The 14,235-nt window shown below is 33.2% G+C and overlaps 2 protein-coding genes across 2 annotated transcripts; one reads left to right on the top strand and one right to left on the bottom strand.

Moving 5' to 3' along the window:
• Nucleotides 1–1,091: 1,091 nt before the first annotated feature.
• On the bottom strand, nucleotides 1,092–7,198 carry LOC21387996. Its single transcript, XM_010092306.2, has 4 exons — nucleotides 6,585–7,198; nucleotides 6,341–6,496; nucleotides 2,772–3,200; nucleotides 1,092–2,039 (listed from the first exon to the last, which is right to left on the bottom strand). The coding sequence occupies exons 1-4, from the start codon at nucleotides 6,921–6,923 to the stop codon at nucleotides 1,107–1,109; spliced, it is 1,857 nt and encodes a 618-aa protein (XP_010090608.2). The 5' UTR covers nucleotides 6,924–7,198; the 3' UTR covers nucleotides 1,092–1,106.
• On the top strand, nucleotides 3,458–4,663 carry LOC21387995 (protein translation factor SUI1 homolog). The gene is made up of 2 exons (XM_010092305.2): nucleotides 3,458–3,635; nucleotides 4,211–4,663. Exon 2 carries the CDS (start codon nucleotides 4,251–4,253, stop codon nucleotides 4,593–4,595), a length of 345 nt encoding a protein of 114 aa, XP_010090607.1. The 5' UTR covers nucleotides 3,458–3,635; nucleotides 4,211–4,250; the 3' UTR covers nucleotides 4,596–4,663.
• Nucleotides 7,199–14,235: the final 7,037 nt, after the last annotated feature.

Here is a 14,235-nt window from a genome sequence, read left to right as displayed (position 1 = left end):
ACAAACAAGAGTTTATATGGTGGAACCCTTTTTTTTTTTTTTTTTGATAAAAGTTGTTTTTATTCATGATCTTAGGATTTAAATGCGTTAGACACAGATTGGATTCTCTATGTGTTGCATATTTAAGCGTTGATTTATGTGAAAGGATAGAGTCACTGAGTTTTGAGAAGTAAAAAATAAAAATAAAAACGAAACGACGTTTGTTTAAAAAATGTTTTGAAAAAAAAAAAAAACAGTGAGAATGATTTTTGCGGAGGAATTAGAAAACAGTTGAAAGTTGTTTTTATTTTTTTATTTTTAGTACTTATTAATAATATTATAATATATTAATTAATAAATATGATTTATTTTTTTATTATACTTAAAATAATCTCTAAAAAAATTAATTAAACGTAATTTCAAAATCGATCTCAGAATAATTCTTAAAATAATCTCATTTTTATTAAAAATAAAATCATTTTGAAATTAATTTTAAACCATCATGTGTGTCTTCATCCATCCAAAACCTCAAAGATTTACTTGGAACTGTTTAAAGAATTGATGTTTTTATGTAATTACAGATAAGGAAATGGACCCCCATATTCTGATGTTGGATTATAAAAGTGGGAAGAAGCATGATTAATCAAGAACTGGATGAAGCTTTTTGTTGGAGTAAGTGGGGGACAGAGAGTTGCTTTGTTACTACATATTATTGTTTTTGGTCAATATATAAACCTTGAGGCAGTGGTTGTGGACCCATTTTTTTTTGTCTAATTACCAAGAAATAATGATTAATGAATGAATGGATGGGGATCTTTGCTTTAGCTAAGACTATAAGTGGTAAGTCTATATGTTAGTAAAGGAGCTTATTTTCCCATCAGTCATTTGTGGGGTCAGAACAAATGCTGATCAAAAAGAAAAAAAAAAAAAAAGAAGAGGAATTTCAAAGAAGAATAAAAATGAAGTTTAACAAAAAACAAACAACTAATTGGTAACAGCAAGAAAAGGATAATTGTTCATACTTCATAGCACTTTTAATATAAAAAAATATCCTTTTTATATCTACCATTCTGTTGTTAAAAATAACAAACAGAATGTGTACTATTCCCTGCTTTTACATGGTCAGCTTAGCTAGTTTCATACTCTGAAGAGTCTTCGCTGGAACATAGGGAGAGAGTGGAAGAATCTGCAGAAGAAGATGGCGACTGATGAAGAGTACGGGAGGTGTAATGGAACTCAATCTGAAGCCTCTGGTAAAGAGTCAAAGCAGACACCATCCCCCTTTTGTCTCCCTCTTCAAGTTCCTGAACAGTTTGGGCAGCCAAAAACCTTTTGATGAACTCTCTGCAGCATTCTTTGCCGTGGAAAATCGGTTTCGCCAATTCATCGGAGCCTTCAACTTCTTCATCCTTTCCATATACGACACTGGAATTGTCAAACTTGAGAATGTAGGCCCTGTCGCATCCCGCATAGAGCCTTAACCCCAAAGAATCAATTATGTAGTAAGCATCTTCTTCCATCTTCAACACAAAGAAATGGTCATTCCAGCTCACAATGTATATCTTTGGCTCGAAACCCGCGGTATTGGTGTCTACACTCATCACATCCCATATCTGGTCGAACGACATGGTTCCTTTCAAGGTCTCGAACTTATCGGGGCTGAAGAAACCGATCAAAGATTTCTCAGGCTGGACAGCAAGCGGCCTGATATCAGCACGCAGGACGGTTTCGAGGTCAAAATGTTTATCAGGGAAGAGACTACGGTAAGCCTCTTGCTCACAAAGTCCCCGCCACTCGAAGGAGCCTTGAACAATGAGGCTGCCGAATTCGGATCCGGTTGGAATTTGGTCTCGGTTGTTGTGGAGCCAGTGTGCATTGACTACAGATATTGCTGTGCAGGCAGTCGCTCCGCTAGCCCTTTTGCTCAGTTGATCGAAGGGCGCAAAGAGGAAGTTTGCTTTCAGCTTGGATTGCCCATCTTTGCTCACTAATTCCTTTACGTCCCAGTAATCTTGACAATCATATCCCAATTCGCTTGAGAACTCATTGGACTCTGCTTTCTGCATGGATCCAAAAAATATAGTAAGCATGTCTACTCATCACGACTTTAATCTGATCGACAAACATAATATCAAAGTCAATCAATCTAGTTTTCTACCAACGTTAACTCTAGTTGACAAAATATCATGCTCATCCAATGACCAAAACATATCAATAAATTAAGGATTATTGTATGAGAGACAATAATATATGTATTCCACTTTTTCCCAAGCATGCTATTGCTTTTAATGATTGTGGCTTTTCTTTGAAGTAGCAACATAATGTATTTCCACATTTTCTTTCTCTAAATATAATAATATTTATCTTAGGTTATTTATGTTCGTTTTTCATTTACAAAGTCTCTAAAACTTACCCCTAACGAAATATTCACTCGATAATCTAAACATCGCATGATATCATAATTTACTCTCTTAGGTGAAAAGGGTCCATATAAAAAGTATCATATCTTGTGAAGATTAAAAGTGCATATACAGTTCTCAAGTCATACGTAAAATTATTCTTTTAAATTTTTTTATATAAGAGAAAACACTATAATAAAAAAGTTAAATTTAAATTTTAATGAGAAAGAACTTGAGTTATTAAAAGAATAATTCTCCGAAACCCTAACTCACAACATAACATGTGATTTCCATAAGAAACTATTATAAATTATAAAAAAAAAACACTAATATACAGCAAAAAAATAAAAGGAAAAATAAAAAGCTAATGAAGACAAAGGAGGATCTACATACCTGAAAGGGACCCACAGGGAAATCCGGTTCAAAAATATCAATCCCATTGTTGACTCCAGAAGTAGAGTTAGTCAACTGCCCTCCAGGCTTCACCCGTCTCCTCCAGTCACCTAACCGTCTTTTCTTCCACGGAAAGAGCCCATCTTTCCAAACCAATATCGACGGCGTTTCGGGACTTGGCGACGATTCCGAGTCGCCATTCTCCGGAGAACCCCTACCAGAGAGAAACACAGACGAATCGTCCGTGTCGCTACAGTTTTCCTCCGGAGAAGAAGTAGCCTTCGCTGCTGATTTGCCCATCTTTCTGAAGCTCCTGAAATATGTCAACCTGCTCAGTAACCTTTCTCTGTCGTAATCGTAGTCGCTTGAGGATTGAACGATTTCTGTTGAGAACTCTGAATTTCGCACTTCCACAAAGCTCACACTGACCTAAAATTAGATTTTATAGAATCAGCGGTAAAATCTCAGTTAGAGTCTGACTCAAATGGCAACGATGTTGAATCCTAGATTAATTTTTTTTATTTTTTTTTATTATTTATGAAAATAGTCGAGTTTAATTGTTGCCCAAGTAATCGAAATTTCTGTTGAATAAAATATAAAAGGGATAAATGTGTAATTCCAGATTAAATTATTTTTCAAGAAAATATAAGAGGCGTTCTATTTAAGGATAATCGTTTAATTTTTTGAAATATAAATATAAAAAATAGAATACCCGACTTCAGGTAAAATAGTTAATCCGAGTCCTAGAGAAAGCCGACCATAGTTGGCAGGGCAACTTGTGGGAGAACCCAAGTAGCCGAATTTCTCATCAAAGATAGAATAACGTGATTGTTATTGTCTCTCTCAGACGTTGCTCTTCTTCAGGTACAATTCTTTCTGAAGCCTCCACTACCTTTTCAATTTTTGGTTTTGAAATTTATGTTCTTACGTTGTCATATTGTTGTTTGTTCGATTTCCGAAAGAAGAAAAAAAATAAAGAACGAAACATCTGGGCTAGGTGTTTTGGGATGTGTTTCATTGTAAACGGTTCTAAATTTCCTGCTTTTGGCGTAAAAAAATTTGCTTTCTGCTCTCTCTAAGTTACTGAATCTGGTTTGTTTTCTTGGTAGGTAACTTTATTGTCGTGCATTTATATTTAATGATATATATTTTGTTTCTTTATAAGAGCCCCCTTCTTTGTTTTGGTACGACGAAGATTGAACTTTAAAATAACATCGTCTTAGAGTTTTATTATCATTATTTTTTGGTATCAAAATATCAGATGCACTTCAAGAATGTATCTTTTTTAGACCACTGTTTTACGCGATCTTTAATTTGTTAGTTGTGGAGGTATTATGGGTTATATAGTCACCAACTCTTTTGCTACAATTGATTTTTTTTTTTTTTAGTACTTGTTCTCTAGCACTCACTTGCAAACACAGATTTTCACTTCCATTCAGTTTTTCCTCTCAGGCTTTCCAATCAAACAAAGCTGCTCATATGGTTGATCCAGACTTCGAGCTGCCGTCCTCTTTCGACCCTTTCACCGACCCCGACGTAGCCGACGACACTGTATCTTTCAGCCGCCCAGGCAAGGGGCAAGTCCACATCCGGGTCCAGCAAATGAGAGGGAAGAAGTTCTTGACGACGGTCCAGGGGCTGAACGAGGACGTGGGCTACGACATTGTCCTCAAGAAGGAGCTTTGCTGCAATAGCAATGTGGTTCAAGACAAAGAGCTGGGCAAGATAATTCAGCTCCAGGGTGATCAGCGCAAGAACGTCTCTCGGTACCTTGTCAAGGCTGAGCTTGTCCAGAAAGATAATATCTTGATTCATGGTTTTTGAACCATATTCATCATCTTGTTATGCAAATTAGTTTCTCTATTATTACGTTTTGTCTTAGCAATGTCTTGTTTTGGTGATTTTTTAAATTCAAGTTTTTTTTTTTTTTTTTTTTTTTTTTTTTTTTTTTTTGTTGGTTTTTGATATGTGGAGATTTATGAGGAATATTGCGAATTTTCATTGGTAATAATAAGAATGGATGTCTTTCAAGTTTCAAAACATGATGGATTCTTTTTGTCTTCTTTTTGTGTTTGGAATTATCCTTGTGTGCTTTCGGAACACAATAGGGTCTCAGTTGCAACTTGCAACGAAGAAAAGTTCTTGATTGTGTTTGGAATTTATGATGGTTTTTTGGCGTCATTGGGTTTGGCTTGAAGCGTGGATTCCATGGGCTTCTCTACCCATGGAATCCATGTCTTGGTCTGGAAAACGGCATGTCCTTACGTCCTGAAATCAATAAATGACGTGTCGTTTTGATTCCCCCCCCCCCCCCTTCCGGGCGAGGGGAGAGTGATGCTTATATCTCAAGAAAAAGCAAATAAACTATAGAGATACTCCACTCTTGGTGCTTGGATTTACAAATGTTAGTTACTTTCATTAGATGCCGTTTTTTTTTCCTTCTATATGTTTCTCACCTCTCCCTACTTTAAGTTTTTCAACTTTCGAAGTTTCTCTTTCGAAGTTTTCCAATTCCATGAGAGTATACTGTATATAACTATATATATACGGAATCGGTTGTCTCCAAAATATATGGGACCATTTGATTCATGCGTTCAAATTAGAAATTTTTAGTTCGGGCATTTAAAATTTAAATTTTGTATGAAAAGAAAATATTGTAACAGAATCAAAACTATAGATTTAAACGCATAAAATAAACGGACATACGATATCGGTTGTCTCCAATATTAAGCTAAATTTGGAATAATTTGGCTGGAAAGTAAAAACATGAGGAGTGTGTTTAGAACTCGTTTTAAAATGATTTTATTTTTTGTATGAAAATATTTTCAATCTCAAACAGAAATCATTTTTAAAAATGCGTTTGGTAGTTTTATCAAGAGATTGTTTTCAGTATAAAAAAATTCATTAATGTCTTATCTCTCTCTGTGCTCGAGAGACGAGAAAACATAAATAAAAAATGAAAAATGACTAAAAGTCGTCTTTTATTTCTCTCTCATTTTACACTAAATTAAAAAATTGTTTTCATTTTTATTTTTTATCTTTAATTGTGTCAAATACCGTTTTTCTCCCGTTTTTATTTTTTCTTTCTCAAAAAATATAAAAAACAAAAATAAAACCAACGCCAAACGTGACCGAGATTTTTTTGGTATGTTACACTAAATTGTATGTCTTATCTAACGTTATATGTCATGAATAATAAAACGGTTAGAAGTTCTAACATAATTACTCCCCCGCAATAAAAACCTTCAGCTGTACAATATCACCAGTTTTTATTTCATTTTTTTTTCTGGAAAAGGCTCATTAAACGAAAAAGATAAATCCCCTCCAAAATAAAAGGAAAAACACAAGTAAATTAATTGAAATAACTAAAAAGTGAACACTCCTTTTATGCTTGCATCCCCAAAGCCAAATAACTTTATTATTATTATTATTATTATTATTATTATTATTATTATTATTCAGCATTTTTTAACTATTTTTCTCACTATTTATATTATATTTTAAATAGCTGAGAAAATTGTACGGAGTTCTAATTGAGCTTACCATGAAAAGTGGGAAGAAAGGCTTACCGACAGCATAGCTTCTCCCGCCAACCCATTCCCGCCACCGACTTTGAACACCATAGGAAGCTCTCTCTCAATCTCACTCTCTCCGCCGTCTCTGCTTAGATTCGTCGACACCTTCCCCGCAACCGCCATTTTACTCTCCGATTCCTCTCTCTCTCCCTGTACCAAGTCCAATTCCAATTCCAGATTCGATCATCAAACATTTCATCGATATCATATATATATATATTGATTGATTACGACTTACATATAACAGCCTGAAATCCAAATTCCAATCGGAGCCAAACGGAAATTCGCAGATGTTTGTAAACTCATCGTCCCACGCGACGGCTTCTCCTCGGCAGAATCCTGATCTCCTGGCGGTGAAATTCCTCTGCCTCCGCCACGATCTCCGGTGGAAGAACGGAACCAATTTCAGTCCGTGCTTGTTATTGTTAGGGCCCCTCCATTTGACCTCTAGCGCCACAGCTTTCTCTCTCTCCTCCGGTTCACACTCGAAACCTCGAAGCTCCAATCGGCTCACCTTCACCTGGAGCTTCCTCGTTTCTCCTCCGCTTTTTATGCTCTGCCATGGCGACCACTTCATGCTCGAGAAAAAGTTCCGATCTTCGCGATTCAAGATTTCTTCAGAGACGCTTTGAACCGAACCATATCTGAGAAATAGAAATAGAGAGAAAGAGAGGGAGAGAGAGAGAGCTATGGAGATTTGGAGAAATGCTGGATTTGCTCCTGAGCTGCGCGGAATCGCCGTGTTTTCGTGTGAAACGCCTCAATACGCTTCCGATGGAGCCACACGCCCGAAAGAAAAGGCTAAACTTGAAATTCTCAATATCCGCAGTCTTGTTGATACGGCTTGATTACGTGGCGATCGACTATTGAATGACATGTTGTTGACCTGGATTTCTGTGGGGCCGCAGAACACAGAATCACTACTCTTCAGTTACGAAACGATTCTCTGCAGTCATCACGACCGCAGGGTAGTTCCACGTTGACGGCTGCACGTCTGAAGAATTTATTTATTTATTTAATTTTTTGTTGAAAATGTATGAATGATTTGGATTTATATTGAGGTTTTAAAAATGAAAAATGATCGCGTGTTGTATTTATGCAGTTGGAAAATACGAATACTCCCTTAAAAAAAAAAAAAAAAAAAAAAAAACGAATAGCTTCTGTTGGGTTTTTCTCAACATATTTTATTTTATTGAGAGCATTTCATGCTTTTTCAATCAAATATGCGTGTAGAAGGCATTGAATTGGAACTGACCTTTGAAGAAAAGCAAACGAATTACGAGCTTATCTCACTTGTGTAATAAACTAGGTTGAAATACCACTTTAAAGCGTAGTTTTTTAGCTGCACTATTTTTTGAGTGAATTAGAAGAATATATCATTTTTTAGAGTTGAATTATGTTCTTTTTTTTTTTTTTTTTTTTTGTAGAAAATTATCAAGCCTAATTGTGGCATCAAAGATGAAAAGTTGAATTTTAAAAGTGTACACAGTCTAATTAACGTACTATTTTTTGTATAAATTGGGCTTAAATTTTTATCAAAATATTTACACCTATAGCAAAATTTAAATAGTAAAATTTGAAATCATTTTAATGATTACATCATTATATAGGATAATATGTAATATCAATATAATAATTACTATGTTATTTGTGCTATACTTATAATATACTGAGAATTTTTATAAGTTTCAATTCAAAATACAAAATTTTGCCATTTAATGTGATTGATTATCTTTCCATTATTTTTAGCTTAATGCATACATGTTAGCATCACGTGGACCAACGCAAAGTCCAACCACACATCATTAAAAGAGAAAATTCCAAAACTTCCCCTTAAAAATGCATGAGCATAGATTTTTATTCTTTATTTTTTATTAATACCTTTTTGACTAATATAGTATTTAGTTAAAATGATATTAATTAAGAATAATAGAGTAAAAATTAAGACTCTGTAATTTAAATAGTATTTGTCTCATTTTTGCTGCTCAAATGGTCTGATTTTGGTTGGATCTTGTAACAGGGTGGGCTTGGTCTAGCTTAATTGGGTTTGGGTCATAGGATGGTCCTAATTTGGACGGTGGGCTTTGACAAGGAAATAACGTAGTAAAGGACAAGTTTTTCCAGCTTATTTTTGCCATATAATGTGGACGTTATGTGCTTCAGTGAGAAAGAGAAAAATATGTTAAGATTTGAGATAAATTAAAATAAATAGGTCAATAATTTACATAAGTTAATAAATAGGCTAAATTACTGTTTTTGTCTATAACTTGTCTGGTTATGAACCGTAACCTGTTAAAATGATATTAATTAAGAATAATAGAGTAAAAATTAAGACTCTGTAATTTAAATAGTATTTGTCTCATTTTTGCTGCTCAAATGGTCTGATTTTGGTTGGATCTTGTAACAGGGTGGGCTTGGTCTAGCTTAATTGGGTTTGGGTCATAGGATGGTCCTAATTTGGACGGTGGGCTTTGACAAGGAAATAACGTAGTAAAGGACAAGTTTTTCCAGCTTATTTTTGCCATATAATGTGGACGTTATGTGCTTCGGTGAGAAAGAGAAAAATATGTTAAGATTTGAGATAAATTAAAATAAATAGGTTAATAGTTTACATAAGTTAATAAATAGGCTAAATTACTGTTTTTGTCTATAACTTGTCTGGTTATGAACCGTAACCTGACAAGTTATTGTCTATAATTGTCTATAACTTGTCTGGCTATGAACCATAACTTGACAAGTTTATCCATAACTTATCTGGTTATGAACCATAACTTGACAAGTTATGACCTATTAATTTTTATAACTAAAAATTGGCATGTATACTTTCTTAAGCTTTTTATATTGGTCTATTTTCTACTATTTCCCTTAAATATTACATGTGAGCTCTTGAGGTTGTTGAAGGTAAACACATTAATTGTTTTTTTTTATAGGAAGAGGGCTAAGTGTGTCTGTAGCATTTATTGGCTTCAATTTTGTGCCGTTGGTTTTGGCGTGTAAACCGAATTATGTTGCGCAAGCTGTGGGTGGGGATTAAAGCTCGTTTGGTTCATGGATTAGAATCATTTTTTATTTACGTGTGTTTTTTATGAGAGAAAATACTGTAGCGAACCATGAACCATGATTCGAATAAGAGAACGAATCCTCCAACCAAACGGGCTCAATATTTTCGTTCATTTTACTGATTCAAGTTTTCAATTTTAGTTTTATTACGGTTCATAAAAAGTCACATCTAACTTTTTTTACTACAGTTAAAAGCTCTCACATAAAGTCACATCTCAACTCGAATTAAAAACTTGAATCGTTGAACTGAACGGGACCTTAGTATGTGAATCATTCACGTGAACTGTCATGAAGAAGATTAATATAACAACACATTATTCCTTAATATATATATGAACGAGTTTTTAATAGTTACGGATGGTTGTCATTATATATATATAAATTAATAACAAATTCATGCATATTTTAACTTTTAATATTGATCGGTCATTAACTATTTTTTTTCTTTGCAAAAAGCTATTTATCTTTGAAATTGGAATCTAAGTGAAGAAAGAGGCAAAGAGCGAGAGAGAAATAGTAGGGACTGATAAGCATAATTAACAATTTAGTTAGTCTTCGGATTGATGTGATTCTTCTGTTCTAAAATAATAAATATAAATAAATAAATAAAACCCATAATTAATAAAGAAAGAAGTTGATATGCCTCCCCGGGATATGGTGTCAACCTTAAAAATGGCCAAAAGATTATTTAATACACTCTGTGATTTTCTTAACCCCCTAAGATCTTTAATATACTTAAAAATCTATTGTTGTCCCATAGAAATTTTTCTATCTCGAGTAAAAAATTAAGAGCTTTTCGTCTCACGATATATCCCACACGACAAGGAACTCAAAATTTACAATCTCTTTCCTCATTATTATTCCATTAACAAGTTGTCCACCCACCCAAAAGTTGAGCTGTTTTTTGTTTTTTTTGTTTTTTGTTTTTGTTTTTTTTTGTTTTTTTTGAAGTCGAAACTTGCAAGTTTTTCAAATTACCTAATACATATTTAATATAATAGTAGATGTATGTTTTTCAAATACTACTCCCACTTCTGAAGGAAAGGAAAGGAAAGGTGTTTGAAACGGTCTTACTTTTCATCCAAAAAAATAAAAAATAAATTATTGGTTAGAGGATTCGTATTCCGATTCGAATCATAGTTCATAGTTCGCTACAGTGTTTTCTCTTACAAAAAATACACGTAAATTGAAAATAATTCTAATCCATGAACCAAAAGTCTATTAAATTTTCTCGGAGGCTATAGTGAGAAATCCTTAGTCAGCCCTTAGTTTGCTAATACGATGACGACCTTGGCCATTTTGGTTGCTTAAATTATGTACCATTAGCCACCTTTAACCTTCCTTTTATTTTTATTTATTTATTTTTTTTATTTTGTTGTTAATGTGTTTTCTTTAATCTCTGTTTTTGTTGTCTTTTCCTTAAAAATAAAAAAAAGAGAGAGAAAAGGTTTTTGTTTATCTTAATTGAGTATCTTATGATTATTCATGATATCATCTTGACCCCAATATGACTAGTGTATTGCTAACTTGGAAAAATGCCGTACATTTCATTGTTTCTAGAAGATCATTCACAGGTAAAACAAGTAGAATATAGCAGGATCTTTTTTTTTTGGCTTATCAGGCGGGATCTCATACAACACATTTCTCAATCGTACTTGCATTATTAGGAACATTATTACTTTTTAACCGTACGGATCTTTGAAATAAAAGGATTGTCAAAATTATTTTTCCTCTTCTTGACTTGCACATTTTTTCGATCTCATCTTTTTTTTTTTTTTTTTTTTTCCTCCCTTGAAAGATAAAAGGGGTTGTTCTTTTGTATTTTTGAGTTAGGTATTTTTAAGTTAAGATTTTGAGTTGAGTTTGAGTTATAATTTGAGTTAAAGTTGTAACTTAAGTTTGTGTTTAGTTATGTACATTTGAGTTATGGTTTGAGATAAGAATCTTTTTAAGTTTGTGTTTGAGTGAGTCAAAACTTAAATTTGTATTTAGATATTATTTTAATAAAAACTCAATGGTGATGAAAAATTTTAATATGGTATATGAGTGAGGTTTTATTTGTCTTTTCGTTGTCAACGCATAGAAAAAAAATCATCTCAATCAAGATTAAAACGAAAAAGTTATAGCATTTTTAAGAATGGAAAAAATACTGTTAATTAATTTGAGTTCGAGTTGAAGGGGAAATTTGAACTCGAGTTTTAGTTACAAACTCGAGTTCAAACTTAAAAGAACATAAACTTGAATAAAGTTGTAACTCGAGTTACATTTTTTTGAATTTTTGAGGCTGTCGAACACACCCAAAATACTTCGCAGAAATTAGTCAATTTCATACATCAGATCCAAATAATTTATTTACAAAAAGAAAAAACTCCACATATAGTTTTTTAGTCAATTATTAAAATTTCCATATCGGATCCTGAAAGTCCATCTTAACTATCTATAAAGTAAATATTCTACTGAGATTTGGAGTTAACATATAGTCGTGCATAGAATAGTATAATAGTAATAACATGTTTAAATAATAACATGTTGCAAAAACGTGTGCACTATAATTAGCTGTAACATGAACGACGGTAGAATCTACTCCTGGGGATTCCATGTCGGAAAGTTTCAAACCCTTTTCATTTACAAGTGTGGAGAGCCAGAATTTCAAGCTTTTAAACCATTTCCATTAGTTGCAAGTATGATCGAGGTTTCGTGTACCTCTAATAATAATTAAAATATTTAATTCACATAATATTTAAAAAATAAATGTAGTGTTTTGTTGACATGATTTGATTGTAATAAATTGAATAGTTGATAAAAAAATTAATGATAATTAATAAAATTAGATTTTTATTATGTTATGTCATTAAATTTTTATATTTAAAGGTTTACTTTTAATAATAATTAATGACAATTAATGAATCGTCTATATATATATATATATATTTTAAAAAATGCAACATGATGTTATCGAAAAAAACATGAAGGAGACAAATTAAAAGAGATATGAGAGTTAAATTTATTACTTATAATCTCGTATAAACGCACCTTTCACGTGACTTGAGCCAAATCTCATGTTATCCCTTCAAATCCTATGCATTTGCCATTTGGATCTGCAAGCCAAATCCGTAATCTTCATTAATAAATGATGGGAAATCCTCTTGAGCTAGCCATGTGTATTGTTGCGAAATTTTTTTAAATTCAATTGAAGTATGTATGTACTCGTGAGTGAACGAATCGCAAAAGCAATAAAATATATTTAAGTATAGATATCGTCTCAAAAAGATTGAGTTTTTATAAGTTAAACTAAGTACCGCAATTACAATAATTATAACTTTATCTATGCAATAAAATTCGAGTGACTGTAGCAATTAAAACAATAGAATTAAACTAACAAAGCAAATAAAGAAGAAATTTAGAAAGAAGAAAGAATCAAAGGGATCTCTGATTGTATTAAGGCGATTAGGAGTCCGATTTCATCCTATCGAGTTATGCTAATCCGTTTCTTAAACTTGTTAACTAATTTCACTAAATTCATTAATCTTAAGTTTTTGAAAGTAATTTCACTCCCTCTCCCGAGTGCCGAGTAGAATAGTATGCAAGACCCAGTTAAACAATATCCCTATGGCTATTAGCCTAACCAAATCAAGCATTCATTAAGCAACCTAATATTAATTACCCGAATTAATTGGCCTTCCCGAATTCAACCAACTCTAGGTTTTGTTTTTCCAAATCCAACATGTGAAAGTAACTCTCTCGAGTGTAAATCCACACATCTATATCTCTAATTCATGAAAACACAAATTAAAATAATTAGCATAGAGAAACACAAATGGATTGAAGTGAAAATACATTAACAAGCATATAGAATCCTCATAACATAGCAACGGTAAAACTACATCAAACTCTAGGCTGTAAAGAGTTTAGCTAGAAGTATACATCAAGAATCCCATAGCATAAACCATAAACAATCCAAATCTCATATCCATGGTCTACACACAATCAAGAAAAATACAAATTCTAGAAGATAAAAGAGAAAGGAGAAGAAGGAAAAACAAGCTCCAAATCTTCAAGCTCATGTCCAATCTTCAATCACGCCTACAAAATCATTGTATTTTCCTCTTTTGGTGTTTTCCAAGCGTCCCGATGTGATTCCTAGCTCATTTCTATTTATCCTCTCGTTAAAATCAGTGCAATTGAAGCCCTAAATAACCGCAAAACGCGTGGAGGCGCTGCAGCGGATCACTTTTCCACTATAGCGCTGTTAGGATTTTTGAGAAAACCCCTAATAGTGCAGGCAAATCCACTGCAACATGTGTTTTTCCCACTGCAGTAGGTCTTCAATTTCTGGAATGGTGTTGCAGCGCAAGAAGTAGGTGCTGCAGTGCCTGAGGCAGGGGCCTGGGGCTAGTTTTTTGTTGCCCGCGCTGCAGAGCGAATTCCATTCCGCTGCAGCAGCTTCATGGTTTGATTTGTCTCCCATTTTCACTCTTTTAAAGACCTTTTTATTCATTTTAACTCAAACCTACAAAACAAGATAAAACACACTAAAAATATGGAGAACCAATAAAAATAGCCAAGATTAATAAGTACTAAATCGAGCTATCGTGTATCTTGGTTGGCAGATGGGCATATATATATATATATATATATTTGAATGAGACGTGGAGATATTGTTTCTTGAAAATTAGTATTATTGCACTATTTCTTATTAACATTTGTGCAGGAACTCATTGGACAAGTTTTAATTATAATACTAAACGCTACTTATAATCTTATGAAAAAAAATACTAACTGCCGGATTGATGTGTTTGAATTAGAAACGCAGCAAACGCTCTAACATC

The sequence above is a fragment of the Morus notabilis genome, unplaced genomic scaffold, assembly GCF_000414095.1.
Source record: "Morus notabilis unplaced genomic scaffold, ASM41409v2 Scaffold1746, whole genome shotgun sequence".
In the NCBI taxonomy this organism is placed as follows: Eukaryota; Viridiplantae; Streptophyta; class Magnoliopsida; order Rosales; family Moraceae; genus Morus; species Morus notabilis.
This window is presented reverse-complemented; position numbering and strand designations above follow the sequence as displayed.